The 16861-nt window shown below is 36.5% G+C and overlaps 1 protein-coding gene across 1 annotated transcript; it reads right to left on the minus strand.

Annotated features, from left to right (window-relative positions):
* Window positions 1-4060: 4060 nt before the first annotated feature.
* LOC131164072 (probable aminotransferase ACS10) lies at window positions 4061-8356 on the minus strand. The gene is made up of 4 exons (XM_058121023.1): window positions 7553-8356; window positions 7323-7448; window positions 5113-5273; window positions 4061-4984 (listed from the first exon to the last, which is right to left on the minus strand). Exons 1-4 carry the CDS (start codon window positions 8024-8026, stop codon window positions 4129-4131), a joined length of 1617 nt encoding a protein of 538 aa, XP_057977006.1. The 5' UTR covers window positions 8027-8356; the 3' UTR covers window positions 4061-4128.
* Between the last annotated feature and the right edge of the window lie 8505 nt (window positions 8357-16861).

The following is a 16861-nucleotide window of genomic DNA, read 5'->3' on the forward strand; positions in this document are numbered from 1 at the left end:
AAATCCACTTTATTGTTTCCCAGTGAGTCTTTCCTGGATTTGTCATTGTAAGAACCCGAACCGTGATCAATGGGTTAAATAAATAAGAGAGGGGCAAAATTGGGAATTTGGCATATTTCATCGACAAAGCCAGATTTCATCAACGAAGCCTTTGTTTTTCTTGTCGATGAAATTTAAAGACTCGTCGACGAGGAGAAGCCGAGGAGTTTAGGAAAAACCGGAGATGCCAAATTCGTCGACGAGACCACCAATTCGTCAACAAAGTCAGTGAAAGATTCGTCGACGAAGACACCATTTCATCGACGAATAGGGTCTGGTCAAAGGACTATAAATAGGAATTTCATTTCTTCTTCATTAAGAAACTTCAAATATATATCTCCCTCTCTCTAAACATCTCCCTACTCTCTCTCTCTCTCTAGATTTCTTCGCCAATCGTTGATGGAATCGGAAATCTGAAGTTACCACGAGGATCGTGGAAGGATTTTTTACAAATTCTACGGATCGGAATCTCGTTTCGGAGATTTTCGGGTTTCGGTGTAAAATCAAGGTAAGACTCGATTTTCAATTCTGATCCGGTAGTTTTGTAGTTAATAGTATTGTGAGTATATTTTGTACTGTGATTTGTAAGTTTTGGAACTCGATTCGCTGTTTAGGGGTCTTGGAGTTTGAGATTTGTTATTCGGGGAAAAGGTAAGGGGAACTATGTTTATATTGGTTATTTTTGAAATCGGACTCGGTGGAATTGTGGTTCACGATCCTATGTGTGTTTTGGTTACTCATTTAAGGGGATCTAATGGGAAAAACTATGGGTTTTTCATTATTACAGTTTTGGGAAAAAGGGGGCGACGGGCTACATTCCTAGTTTTGATAAAAACCTATGTATATGTTGATTTATACTTTGTTATTGGGATGATTGTACCTTGACTTTGTTTAAACTGTATTTGTTTGGAAAACCATGATTTAGATTACCAAATGGGTGTGGTTTGTTTGGTTATATGAGCATGCATGTGTGTGTGATATGTTGAAATGCTAGTAGGAACGGGGTTCCGAATTGTTCTAGGTATTGAGAATGTCCGGCTCTATATCCGAGGGCGTGTGTGTATCGCCTGCCACATAGGCAAGAGTGTCTGGCTCTATATCTGAGGGTGTGAGCCTATACCGGCAGATCAGGCCGAAGGGTGTGGATCCACCAGGTAGCGCCGGTACGATGCCATGGGAGTCGAGGACTAGCCATGTGCCGGTGGCGCCGTGCTTCGCGGGTTGGCTGGGCCAACGCCGGATTGTTGGGGACCTGCTTCGGGCTGAAGGGTGTAACGACACCGGGATTGCTGATCATGTGTTATGTGTGCGTGTATGCACTGTGTAAATTAGTACTGGATTGCATTCAACTGCGTGTATGTTGCTTCTCAAATGCCACACACTGATATAACATGAGTTCTTCCTTATTGAGAGGTGTCTCATCTCTACTGTACATACATTTTTTACAGGTCTTTCGAGTAACCGGAACTAGCGTCTTGGTGTAGGGAGCGTAGTGGCCGGTGTACTGCGTTTAACGCTTGGGTAAGTGCTAGGACTGTATTGTGGTGGGTTGCCATTTTGAGATGTTTTTGGGCATCCGTTTGTACGTTTTGATAGAGCCATGTTTTGCTCTTGTATGGACTCTAGTATGGTACTGCACATGTGGATATAGATGACCTTTTCCGCTACGTATATGTTTGTGATTGGATGTGTTTAGGGTGCTTGGGAACCCCACGGGGTCGGACCCTCATCCATTGTACTGTATCTTTGGATGTTTGATCATATACAGAGATAGATTAGTTACATTTTCACCCTTAGGTCCCATTTTGGGGTTCGGGGCGTGACAAACATAAACCTACTAACAGCTCCCATTGCTTGACTAATGTTTGGTCTAGTACCAATCATGACGTACATGAGACTTCCAATGGTTGAGGCATAAGGTACCTTAGCCATGAAGTTCTTCTTTTCATTTTTCTGGGGAGCCTAATTCTGGAGAGATGAAAGTGACTGGCCAATGGTGTATTTACTGCCTTGGTGCTACTCATGTTAAATCTCTGTAAAACGTGACTAATATACTCTGACCGAAATAACTGCAACGTTCCCTATTGCTTATCTCTAGAGATCCACATCCCAAGTATCTGTTTGGCTGAACCCAAGTCCTTCATGTCAAACTCCTCTAACATTTGCTGCTTCAATTTCCTGATTTCTCCTATATTTGGTCCTGCAACTAACATTTCATCGACATATAGCAATAGTATGATATAGCTAGAATGATACTTCTTGAAGTAACAACAGTGGTCGACATTACACTTCTGAAAATCTTTTCTACACATAAAGCTGTCAAATTTTCTGTACCATTGCCTGGGAGCTTGTTTGAGACAATACAAGCTCTTCTTCAATCTACACACAAGATCCTATTTACCTTTTATTGAGAATCTTTTTGGTTGGTGCATGTAAATCTCCTCATCAAGATCACCGTAAAGAAATGTTGTCTTCACATCCAACTACTCAAGATGTAGGCCCTCTGAGGCAACAATGCTCATGACTGATCTGATGGTTGTTAACTTCATAACCGGTGCAAAAATGTCAATGTAGTCAATTCTTTCCTTCTGCTCGAAACCTTTGACTACCAATCGGGCTTTGTACCTCCTAGATCCGTCATGCTCTTCTTAAATCTTGTACACCCACTTGTTGTGAAGAGCTTTTTTACCTTTGGGCAACTTAGTTAGTTTCCATATTTTGTTGGAGTTGAGGGACTTCATCTCGTCTTTCATTGCAAACTCTCACTCGCTCGAATCTCCCGCCTAACATGTTTCATCATAATATTCGGGTTCTCCTCCAAGGCTTTTTGATGGACCCTCTTGCATGTGTTGTGAATGCAAGAACGTGACATTGTAATTGTTTTTTACTTTGTAAATCCTCTAAAAGCCTCGAGGATAAAGGTTGCTTTGATTTGATCTCCTAGACATGCAATCAATTTAATTAGAGACTTTTTTTTTAATAAAAATTTATTCAAATACTTTCTAAAATTTTATTTATCAAGTATAAATAGACTGACAAAATAAAATATGACACTTATTCAAATGTAAGTTGGGCATACATTATATATCATATATATTTTTGTTTTGTATTGATTTGAAAATACAAACTTTAGTGGAACTTAGCAAATTTTTATTTATTCTTATTATCATTCATTTCCATTAATTTAATAACACATAGTTAGACTACATTAAATTTAATTCTTTACATCACTCCTATGATTTGACTTACCACTTTTTAATTAATTAGTTCAATTTTTATCTCTTTAGGATATCATTTGTAAAATTAAAAAATAAAAATAACTAATCTCAGTTATACTTGCAAGAAATATTCCAAAACTTGAACCTGGCCCATTACTTTATTCAAAAGAATGATGCCACTCGTTATCACTTGTATTGGTCATGGACTGACGCGATGAGCACGCAAAATATAAACCTATAATTGTTCATGTAAAGCCCACTAGGTTCACCCCCACCCCAATCTTGAATAAATTGAGCTGAGCCTAATTACAGGATGAACCCAGCCCAAAACCCAAAAGCAGTTTGGCTCACTGGACGCCAAGTCATGTCTTTTTCTACAGCTTTCAAAGCTTACCCAGGACAGAAATCATACTTGGACTTCACTATTGAAATTTAAGAAAATGTTAAATCCATTGCGTAGGAAAACAAGACTGATCTCTGACTTCTGAAAAGGATAAGGATGCAAGAATGCCCTTTCCAAAGGAAGAGGAAAAGAAAAAAGAGATGAAAATAAAAGAAAGAGAAGAATGAGATCAAACCAAGAGACTAATAACTCCTACAATTGATAGCTTCACTGCTGAACATGTTTCTTAAAGCAAGCTCTTCATGGCTACCAAATTCCCATTTCAGATCACTATTTCCAATGTTAAAAGACAATAGAATACTCAGAAACCAACACTACTTAATCCTTTGCATTTTTGGGATTTTGAATTGAAGGGCTGCTCCCAATCTAGGACTGCAACTACAAAATCACTGCTAAGAGCTTTAAAGAGCAAAAATATTCTGTAGGTGATTTGATTCTGTAGCTTGAAATAAACAAACCCATAACATTTCAACTGTGAGATTTACAGGTTTCGGAAACTTTTCTAATTCGTTCCATGACTACAGGAATATCCTTTTCAGTCAACGTAGCAAAACAATACCGGAACCATCCCGGTTCAATACACTGACAAGAAGATCCTGGAGTTACATTGATCTTACCTATTTTCAACAATTTGTCCCAAAGCTCGACCTCTCCTCTCTCACTGTAAGGGCGGATTAGTCCACTCATGTCAGCCCAACAGTAGAAACTGCCACTGGTCTTTGTACACTTGATGCCCAACTGCTTCAATCCAGCCACAAACTCTGCATGCATTCTTTGAAGCCTCTCTGTGTTGGTCTTGATCAACTCACGAACAAACTTCACGTCTGAAAGCATTGAAATGAGCAAACATTGAGTTGGGGCTGGAATGGATGAGAACCTTGTCAATTTTTGGGCAACAGCCACAACATTCCGATTTGAAGAATAAATGACCCCAGCCCTTAGACCCGGAAGAGGGAGATCCTCTGATAGACCATAGACTATGTGAACTCTGTCCCGGTCAAACTCCTCCAAATCGATTATTTCTGCCATGCTCACAAACTCTTCGCTTCCATGAGTAGAGCTTGCAAAAATTTCATTCGAGATAATATGTATATTTTTCTCTCTAGCAAAGTCCACGAGGCTGTAAAGTGTTTCTCGATTAAGCAGATTGCCAGCTGGATTAGAGGGATTTGAAATTATGATCCCACGAACTCTTGGACCACGTTTCTTAGCTTGGTTGAATGCCCGGTCGAGGGCACTTATACTTAAATTGAAGTTGTCGGCACTTCGACAGGGAACAGGTATTATCTCCACTCCAGTTCGCCACTTCACATCCCTATCAAAACTGCAAATGGTAATTTTTAAGCTTAGTTTCCTCATCAAATAGCTACAACAACAAATCAAGCCTCAAGTCCCATTAGCAGGTCACCAAAAATGAGAACCTTAAAAAAAAATAAAACAAAATAAAATTACCCAGGACAATATGGGGAGGGAACAAGAAATGCATTTCCTGGGTCCGCAAGGCAGAAGCTGAGGATCTCAACAGCAGGTGCTACACCAGCTGTTAAAACCAGCTGTGATGGGTTGAATGAAAATGTTCCTTCTGTAACTCGAGACATGAAATCTGCCACAGCCTGCAGGAGTGGTGATATTAGAGAAGTTCAATGAGATATGCAACCAGCTATTGTTCATCCATAAGAATGCAATGTTTAGAGCCTACAAAAGAAAGCATTAAGTGTTTGAAAGTTGAGAAGCTTGACATTAGCAGGAAATATTTCAAATCAGAGACCTTATCTTTTATCAGAAAGGCTCCCAAAAGAAGTACTACAAATTTCAGGATTTAAATTTAAATCGGGCATTCTATGCCCCTACATGGTTCAGTAAGGATGTGCATCTCTGCATCAAATTTGCCAGACTAAGGTACTGATAAAGATGATCACAAGGCTGAGGATCATTGTTGTCATTGTCATGGTCTCACGAGGTTAAGGATCATTGTAGTCATAGTATTTTTGAGTCCTACACTCTTTTCAAGTCATATTCATGACCAACTCATACTGGTTGCCCATCCAGTCACCAGTACTGAATTTAGCAAAAAAAATTATCCCAGAATGCAAATATAGAATTTAAGGCAAACGAATATTTCATATCCAAACTCATGTTATATGATGATAACATTTGCATGATGCTTATGACCAAGAATTGAATGAAAAAATATAATTACCAGCAAAAAAATTAATTAAAAAAAAAAAAAAAGAATCAGTGAACTACTGGGCATAATTAAACACATTAATAAAACCAGGAGGAAATTCACCAACTGCATCAACCTGTAACATGACTACTGAATAGACCCATTGTTGTTATGTTAAAATAAACCAAAATAAACTGCCACACACCTCCTTCCCCCAAACCCCTCCACCCTACCTGAAAAAGCTAAAAAGGAAAGGACAAAAAGGGGAAATGTTTGGAGCATACTTGGCAAGTCCGTACAAAGACAATAGCAATCAATCAAAATTCAGCTGGCAACTCCATCTGCAAAACAATTTCTGTGAAATTCACACGAAATGTGGGATCTGCATTTTGTATAAATCACTGATGGATATTTATCCAGAGCTAGGATTTTGTGCAATCCCCAACACTGAAAAAACACAATTCAACTCAGTTAAGCCCAATATATGAGTTTGGCAACTACATGCCCTTTCTTGCCATTCTGCTCTAACAAGGAGTCAATGACCCTATTTCCCTATTTCTCTGTCAAGGTGGGAAACTATGTCTTTCCCACCTCTGAACTGCATACTTGGTAATCCTTTTTCTCCAGCAGGTGTGGTGTGGACACAACATCAGGCCAATATGCATCATCTAATCTGTGTGCGAGGGATAAAATGGCTAGGGACTTGGTTGGTGCACTAGGTGAGACATGAAAACACCTAAACCCATTCCAAACTCAATATGTGGAATCGTCTTGCACCATATGTACTGAGATTGTTCAAAAACATGGTCCAAGCCCGGTGAAGAAAAAAATTTCAAGGTTCTGCCTGTGCTCGTGAGTCACAAGGTGATTTGTATGCCCCAATGACAAAGTCCACTTTGTATAATCCAATTCAAAGTTTCATCTCAATACAATGACATCCAAAGGTATTCATTAAAAATTACTAAAAGTTGGTTGCATAATCGAATTCAGTTGGAGCTTAATATCAATAGCAAGAAGTTTGCAGTAAACATGATCATATGCAGGCGCGAGCACAAGACCTACAGCACAGAGCAAGAAGACTAACCATACATAATAACCACGATCCACAGTTCAGAGGAGTTGGTAGTTGACCATAAGTCCGAACACACCAGGACTCTGTTATAAATGCTAAAGGTTTACAGAATTATCAATCTGAAAATTTATCTAAAACTACTCTCCGAGCACCCTCCAGCAAAAGAACTCAACCGCGTACGACTACTCTTAAACTTCTAGCCAACTACATCAAAATTTTCCTGCTGAGTGCAGAGGGTAGAAAAGATCGATTATAAATAAATAAATAACCAGGAATTATAAATTCTAATATAGTTGAATTCTCAGAACCAATGGCAAGAACATAAAGCACACAATAAATCAAACATAGCACGTCCATCCGCTTACTCCAACTTTCAATCCATTAAGAGATATAAAGTTAAAACATAGCAGTTGAGCTAATTACCACTTTCAGCTCCATCAATCCATCAAATGGTTGATAAGTAGCAATCCCACCTATACCCAAAGCTCTGCCATTAATGGGGTCCTTTGCATTCTCCGCAAGCCAATCTCGAACCATATCCAACGACAGCTACACCCACAAAACCCAGAACCCCTTTCGTGAGCACCACAGTCCAATTACCAACCAAAACACTTAAAACAAAACAGAACAAAATCGTAAACAAACAAACCCACTCTGTTTTCAGCCAATCCGAGCTGAATAACGCCATCCGGATTGCTCAACTCATCGTAAGGATCCTCCGAAGCCTTCTTCAGCCCAACGTCGTAAGGCGAATCACCAGACTTGGCAATAGAACTAGCCCTAGCAGACACAGGAGCAGGTCCGCTGGACCCTCTCGGCGACAGAAGAGACCGCGAGAGTGTTCGGGACAATCCAAAAACGTCCGGGAGCTGGCCCGGCGGCGGCGGCGGGGGCGACGGCGGGGGCGGGTTTTTGGGAGCAGAGCGGTTGCGCTTGAGGTAGAATTGCAGGAAGTAGAAGAGGGCACAAGGGATGACGGAGCCTAGAACAAGCCCACCCCTGCCTTGAACAACCCCTTGTAAGGGCACAATGACCCGCATAGCGGTGACACCTCCTCCGCCACCGTAGGTAGTGGTTCGCTTTGGGTCTTCTTCGGAGTCGGGGCCTTGACGTCGGGATAGGGTCATTGTGTGGGATGGAGAGAAGTCATCGTCGCTGGCTCCGGCTCTGAGATCTGAGGGTTTCGGTGGAACGGAGAGTTCGAAGAGAAGAAGAAAGTGTGATGGGAGAGCAGAGTGAAGGTGACGTTGTTCTCTTCATCTCTTGTTGAATGTTTTGCGCCGTTACTTGTTCTTGGAGAAAATGAATCTAATCTCTCCGATGATTTTTTTTGGCATCCTTGTGTGAGTTTACTGATTTCTCCCTCAGTCCTGAATCTTTCCCTCTCATTTTCTTTTCTTTTTCCTGAGCTGAGAATTAGCTATTGGGAAGTAGTGATCGTGAAATAATTGAGAGGGAAGGTGATGCACGATTTCCTAGGTATTTATAAATGGAATGAATTTATACTTTTTTATTTAAAAAAATTGGCAAATAAAAACAATTTAAAGTGGGGAAATTTCATGAATGATCATGAATGCAGTGATTTAATTTAAAATGGCATATAATCCTAAATTTAATTTAAATTTTATAATTTCAAATAGTTATAATCACAATTGTAATTATACCTATTTATTGTGAAAATTGAAAATGATTTTACCCAAGCGATGCACAAATATATGCGCCTTTAAGAAAATATTTTGAGGCATAAAAATATTATTATACAAATTTTTAATCTATCAATAATTTTACGGGTAACTTTCATAATCTTAAACACAAATTTTCAACCAATTTTCTAATTAGTGCGACGTCTTTTTTACCATTAATTTAGTACCATATTTGTAAGATTTAAATTATAATTTTCTAATGAGGCAAAAAGTGAAATAGACTTTATTCACTAATGATTCCACTATATATAAAGGACCTTTATTATACCCTCAAACTATTATTATTTTAAAACTATCATGTAAAATAACATCATCAATTTAATCAGTACATCTAAAGAATCAAAATAAATAATTATGATATTAAGTATTAATATTACAAAAATTATAACTAGGGGTGAGCATAAGTAGTAAAAATATCTCATAACTAGGGGTGAATATAATTTGGTTTTAACTGAATTAATCAATCAAATTCGGTCGATTTGGTTTAGTTAATCTTTAATTTGGTTCGTCTCGGTTTTATAATTTGTTATATTCAGTTGTTTAGTTTTGTTGTCTTAGTTTGGTTGGTTGCTGGTGTTAGCTTTTCTGTACTCTCCCTTTTATTTTATTTTGTAATCATGGTATTCTTACACAAAAAGTGAGGGTATATTAATAAATAAATGGAGGTGTCGTCTTTTTTTTTTTTTTAAAGTTATTTAGTTTTCAGTTCAGTTATGGAGAGTGAATTTTGGTTAATCGATATAACCGAATTAGGTAATTAATTAATAATTAAATCTAAATTATATAATTTAGGATTCCCACAATTCCCTAAATCCATAAAATTCTTGAATTATGTAATTAATTAATAATAAAATATAAATTATTAATTTGAATTTTGAAAGTATACAAATTAGGCAATCATTTTTTTTTCATAATTAATTGTAATTTGATTCGCTTAAATTCGGTTAACAGAATTAACCTAAAATTCGGTTCAATCGGATACAGTTTGGTTATGGAGTGTAATTCGGTTAGTTCGATTATAATGGAGAGTTAACCGAATTTTTTTTGATTAATTCGGTTAATTGGTCAAGCCGACCGATCGGACACCCCTACTCTCAACTATTCATCATATTTATAAGTTTATTTCTTGAAGAAATGATTTTTTGTTTGATGTTCATTTGCTTATAAGGAATAACTCATAACTATTCATTGATTTTCTTATTAAGTTTAAATATTTTGATAACATTGTTCTCATTTTTAGATATATATACACTTAAAATTTCTCATTAACTCTAAGGCTAATAAATTATACTACCTAAGAAATTACGATGTCTATATGGTTTGAAAAAGTTTGCAACCCAAATTTTTTCACATAATTACCTATATATTATAATACTATGTTAACACTACAATATATATGTTTGTTCCTTCTCTATCTGTGACGCCATGTTTGGAATTTGAATGCTGATATGGTATATGTCCGACACCCAATATTTTCTTGTTTAATAATGGAAAATAGCCTTCATTTTTTATTTTTAAAATTTTAAATGATTACAAAAATACCACATTTTTCAATTTTATAAGATTTATACTAAGAATCTAAAGAACAATAAAAAATATTTTCTTCCTTTCCTATACAAACAAGAAAAACCAAAAAAGTAACAAGATATTTTTGCTTGAAATGCTTAAAATAGAAAATAAGATTATTTTTCGTAAGATAACAAGGTCCTAACTCTTTTCCATACATAATATAACCTCTAAATAGTTTGTGCAGTTTCAAAAGTTAATGCAACATTACACAAGTGTGACACTAGTATGACTCCGCCTTTGCATGAAAATCATTACTCACTTTGACGGACAACTTTTTTTTATCAATCAAATATTAGTATAAATCAATAATATTTAATCTAATTCCCTAATTCGATTATGGTCAAAAAACCAAAGTAATTGAATTTTTACAAGATCAAAACGAATCCCTCCCTTTTTATATCCTAAAAGCTGACATAATTTTTTTAGTTCACTATAATTAAATTTAGTGAACTTAGTCAAATTATACAACTTAAAATAATTTCATATTCTTTTTCATCTCATCCCATCCCATGTTTTGTTAAGACCAAAGGAACCCATGAGTAGACTTGATACACATAAGTGAACACCAGCTTGACCCCAAAACTTAAGCCTATTGGGTCTTAAATCTAACTATGTATATAAGCACCCATCATCCACTCAATTTTTTCAATATGGGACAAACCTATAAGTGGAATTCTCAACAATCTCCCCCTTACTTAGTCCTCCAACTGTAAGCACGTTAGGAGAATTAGTTTCACGTTTCAGTTAATCTGTGCGCCATAGGTGGAGATGAAAGCCACCAACCCCAGTAGCTTATGTTGATTTTGTAGAGGAGACCAACAGCCCTCCACCAACCTTGCCTACCATGGTTGAAATGCAGCCACCAACACTGCCCACCTTGTTTGAATTACACCCCCCTTTAATGCTATATAAAGGAGATTTTTGTAAGTGTAATTGTGAGTGGGGAAAGATGTAGAATTGGGCGTGGTTGTGTGTGTGTGCAACAGAGAGCTGTGTGTGTGCGCAGAACAGCGTGTCTGCACGAATTGTGTTGTGAGTGGGGCAAGATGTAGAATTGTGTGTGGCTGTGTGTGTGGGTGGCCAGAACAGGGAGTTTTTGTGTGCAGAAAGTGTTGTGTTGTGTGCAGAGTGTTCAGAGAGTGAGGAATAGAGAGTTGTGGTGAGAGAGAGAGAGAGAGAGAGAGAGATTTGAGTCAAGCAGTGTGGCTCCTCCTCCTTGTATTATTCCCCCAATTTATAGTGAAGTTGTGTGTGCTCCGTGGACGTAGGTCAAGTTGGACCGAACCACGTAAATATGGTGTTCCATTCTTGTTTGTGTATTTTTGCTCGTGTGTAATATTGCTCCTAGATCCACCCCAACAATTGGTTTCAGAGCGAGGTTGGAGCAAAATCGTTAAATCAGAGCAAAATCTCTAGATTGAAGCCTCTATTGAGTATCTCAAAATTGTGTTATGAGACCACCATTGTGTTCCTTTGGTCGATACTAAGCCAATAGCGGTAACCAGAGCTCGAACGGAGCTCAGACGAGGCCACACGTGCCTGCACACGCCAGCGACAACCAGGTAACATCCCACGCACCGGCAGGTGGCCTCACACTCTCCCACGCGCCATCAATCAGCCGACGAGGGTCTGGAGGTCGAAGATGCTGATGTCAGCTCACCACGTCAGCGTCGAGTCAGCAAGCCACGTCAGTAGGTGGGCTCCAGTACCAAGTCAGCAGGTGGGCCCTACAGTGTCATGTCATCAAACGGCGTCAGTAACAGCGTGAGAATATTCCGTTAAGTTTAACAAAAATTAACCGTTTTGACTATAAGTTTGACCAAGATTTTTGGAGCCATTTCGGGTCGGTTTTTCAAACGACTTGAACTGTTTCTAAGGTTTTTGGTCATTTCGGATCCAACGGTGTTGTTCATTTGAGCTAATTCCATATCTAGATTGGTGAATGGAGATGTCAAACAAGAAGAGCTCATAGATCAAGATGTTTGACGGCACCAATGTACCAGATAAAAGGTATATGGATTGTTTACTTCTTACAAGTGGATAGGAGCTTGAATGTTATAATGAAGAATGTTAGATGGTAGATACGAGCAAGTGGTAGCTTGCGATGAAGGAGGAGATGAAGTCCCTCACATCTAACAGAACGTGGGAACTAGTTGAGTTGCCCAAAGGTAAGAAAGTTCTTCACAACAAGTGGGTGTACAAGATTAAAGAGGAGCAGGATGGCTCCAGAAAGTACGAAGCCCAGTTGGTAGTCAAAGGATTCGAGCAGAAGGAAGGAATTGACTATAAGGTCCAGCTGGTAGTCAAAGGGTTCGAGTAGAAGGAAGGAGTTGACTACACCGACATCTTTACACCAATTGTGAAGTTGACGACCACTAGATCAGTCTTGACGAATGTGGTGACTGCAGAGAAGTTAAAGTTGTGCTCAACTTCATTTGATCTTCATGGTTGAAGACAGATGTGAGCACGTCATTTATCTATACACTGGTTGAAATGGTGTCTCCGTCTCCAAGTGGGAGATTGTTGAGCTGTGAGCCATAGGTGGAGACGGAAGCCACCAATCCTAGTAGCTTATGTTGATTTTGCAGAGGAGACCAGCAGCCCTCCACCAACCTTGCCTACCATGGTTGAAATGCAGCCACTAACCCTGCCCACCTTGTTTGAATTACACCCCCTTTAAAGGCTATATAAAGGAGATTTGTGTGTGTGTAATTGTGAGTGGGGCAAGATGTAGAATTGGGCGTGGCTATGTGTGTGTACAGCAGAGAGCTGTGTGTGTGTGCAGCAGAGAGCTGTGTGCAGAGCTGTGTGTGTGTGCAGAACAGCGTGTCTACACGAATTGTGCTGTGAGTGGGGCAAGATGTAGAATTGTGCTTGGCTGTGTGTGTGGGTGGCAAGAACAGAGAGTTCTTGTGTGCCAAAAGTGTTGTGTGGTGTGTTGTGCGCAGAGTGTGTAGAAAGTGAGGAATAGAGAGTTGTGGTGTGTGTGTGTGTGTGTGTGAGAGAGAGAGAGAGAGAGAGAGAGATTTGAGTTGAGCAGTGTGACTCCTCCTCCTTGTATTATTCTCCTAGTTTATAGTGAAGTTGTATGTTCTCCATGGACGTAGGTCAGGTTGGACCGAACCACGTAAATCTGGCATTCCATTCTTGTTTGTGTATTTTTGCTCGTGTGTAATATTGCTCCTAGATCCACCCCAATAGTTTCGACTTTTTACAATGTAGCTCACCTAGAGTTACAAATCGTTGGCTAATATAGGAGGAGCGCATGGGTGAACTTGATACACATGGACGAATACTAACTTTACCCAAAAACTTAATCTTATTGGGTATTGAGTCTAATCATATATATAAGCACCCATTATCCACTCAATTTTTTCAATCTGAGACAAACTAATAAGTGAAATTCTCTAACATGTTCTAACTCCAAACATTATTCAAAATTAAACTTGAAACTCAAATAATTATTAGACCGTTAGAGATTCCTCAAACCTTGGGTAGGAGATTCTTATCCTTGATGTTTTATTTGTGTGTATATTTGAAAATTGATGTTAACAATTTACTTGGTGCTTATGAACTCCAACTTTTTGGCACTTGAAGACAAAATTGCAGCTTTTTGTCCCTTCTAAGGTCGTCCACACAATGTAAAAGAAAGGCTAGGCTAGACTCTAATCCTATTTTAAATTAAAATAAAAAAAATTACCAAATAAGGAAATCAACATGTTGAACAGTATTTTAGTGTAATATGTCTGTGTCAATAACAAATAATATAAAATCAATTTTTAAAAAATTAATTTTCATTATATATATATATAAAACTCAATGTTGTAGTATGTAACTCATATTGAGTGTAATATGTACACAAAGAGAGCAAGAATTTCTAATTTATTATTTTATTGGCTGAAATGATTAATGGGTTGGGGGTGCCAGGGTAATGCCCCGCGATATGATATAGGAATATTTAAAAAAGAAATTCTAATACCTTTACATAGTTATAGTTAGTATAAATATATATATGATGTAACCTTTATATACAGTGAGATTCAATCGTTGCTCATTCCTATGAATGTAGACATATGCCGAATCATGGAGAGGTTTAGAGAGAGAGAGAGAGAGAGATATTTGAAATAACTTAGTGAAGAAATAAAGAGAATTTCCTTTTATAGTCCTTTGACCCGGGCGAATTCGTCGACAAAATGGTGTTCTCGTCAACGAATCTATCACAGACTTCGTCGATGAATCTATGGCCACGTCGTCAAATTTGAGATCGCCGATTTTTCCGAGACTCCTCGGCTTCTCCTCGTCGACGAGTCTCTGAATTTTGTCGATGAGAAGAACAAAGGTTTCGTCAATGAATTCTGGCTTCGTCGATGAAGTCTGCTCTTTTACCAAAATGTCCATCTTTTTAAATATCTAACCCAGTTATCACGGTTCAGGTTCTTACACAAATAATATTCAAAATTGAACTTGAAACTCAAATAATTATTAGACCGTTAGAGATTCCAAACCTTGGGTAGGAGATTCTTATCCTTGATGTTTTATTTGTGTGTATATTTGAAAATTGATGTTAACAATTTAGTTGGTGCTTATAAACTCTAACTTGTTTGGCACTCGTAGACAAAATTGTAGCTTTTTGTCCCTTCTAAGGTCGTCCACACAATATAAAAGAAAGGCTAGGCTAGACTCTAATCCTATTTTAAATTAAAATAAAATAAATTACAAAATAAGCTTAATAAACTTTTTAGTGATTGATTTTGTCCAAAATCAATATGTTGAACAGTATTTTAGTGTAGTATGCCTGTGTCAATAACAAGTGTTACATTAATAAAAAATTAATTTTTGAAAAATTAATTTTTATTAAAAAAATTTTAAGTTTTGTATATATATATATATATATATATATATATATAATATTTGACCCAATCTCATAGTATGTAACTCATATTGAGTGTAATACATATACAAAGAAAGCAAGAGCTTCTAATTTATTATTTTATTGACTGAAATGATTAATGAGTTGGGATGCGAGGATAATGCCCTGCAGTATGGTATAGGAATATTAACAAAAAAAAATTCTAATACTTTTATACTATGATGTAACCTTTATATTCAGTGAAATTAAATCTTATTCCTATGAATGTAGACATATACCAAATCATGGAGACAGCTATTGTCAAGCTCATGTCCCACAGGCCCACAGTGATTGAATTCAATCTGTTAATTATGGCGCTTGATTCTCTTTTTTTCTTTTAAGTTTTTCTGTTTTTGTTTTATTGGGTTTCTGGTTTTCTTTTTTATTTTTTATTTTATTTCTAAGTAGGGCACAGACATGCTTAAGCACTTATCTGAAAAATTTTTTTGGCCGCCGAAAATATATTTTTTTCTATTTTTTTAGTAACAAGTGTACTATTTTTAAATTTTGTGTACAAAAGTTAGGGAACATCCATCATTTTATTATTATTTTTATTAGATTTTGTATATAAATTTCAAAAAATTTAAAAATAAAATGATATTTTTGCAAATATTTAAAATATCCTCTGAACAAATATAGCACTACCATTTTTTTTTATTTTAATTTTTTTAATGGTAGAATTCACTAAATAAACGGTGATGATGTAAATTATTATATTAGACTACATGCCCGTATCATATTTTAGACAACTAATTATATTTTTAAATTTTGAATAATTTTTAATTAATGATTTTGAGTCAAACTAACATGTAATTACATAAAATCCAATTAATAATTATCAATTAAACCACACCATAAATTTAAGAAAATGTGATATGGTAGATAGTTTAACAAATAATAATTTGTTGTGCCACCAATATCAACACACTCAAAAGAATTCCTAATTTGAATTGGCCTTTGCTGATTGTGATATAATCAAATCCAGCCAATCAAACTCAAATTCGAGCTTATTACAATTTTATCAATTCAAAATCAAATATTTTAAAATTTATTAATTCAATTCGGGTTGATTAATACCACCTCTCAGTAAGAGAAGGAAAACTGAAAAATATGGGGAAGTTAATGAGTCCAATCTTAAGCCTTGGAGGGACAAAAAGAAAATATAAGTGAAAAAAATACTTATTTTGCATTTGAGAATATGAATTTCGGGTCTTAAATTTCAATTTGGGTGAATTTAAATAAATTTTAATATAATTTTATATTATATCTTATCCAAATATAATATAACCCTAAATCCACGACCTCTCCAAATATAGGATTTATGATAAATAAGTAGGGTAGAGAGAGAGAGAGAGAGAGAGAAGAAGAAGAAGAAGAAACATACTCTCAAATAGGAGTGGCAAAACGGGTTAACATGTTGAGTTTGAGTGAGTCATAAACGGATTTGGATTTGGATTGACCCGTTTATTAACGGGTAACTAACATATAAACTCAACCTAACCCGTTTAATAAATGGGTCATAAACCAATATCCGTTAAAAACCCTTTTAAAAATATAATTTATTAATTTTTAATTTTTGAAAATATTTCATATAAAGTGTCATAATTTTTTTTTTAAAAAGCAACACTTTTTATTTTATTTATTAATATCTTAACAAAAAAAATATAAAATGTAAAAAATAGTATATCTCTTTAATTAAATTTTTTAATGTGTATATATATATATATATATATATATATATATATATATATAAAATTAAACGGGTCACCTGGCGTTGGCGG

Source organism: Malania oleifera, chromosome 9 (assembly GCF_029873635.1).
Source record: "Malania oleifera isolate guangnan ecotype guangnan chromosome 9, ASM2987363v1, whole genome shotgun sequence".
Classification (NCBI taxonomy): domain Eukaryota; kingdom Viridiplantae; phylum Streptophyta; class Magnoliopsida; order Santalales; family Ximeniaceae; genus Malania; species Malania oleifera.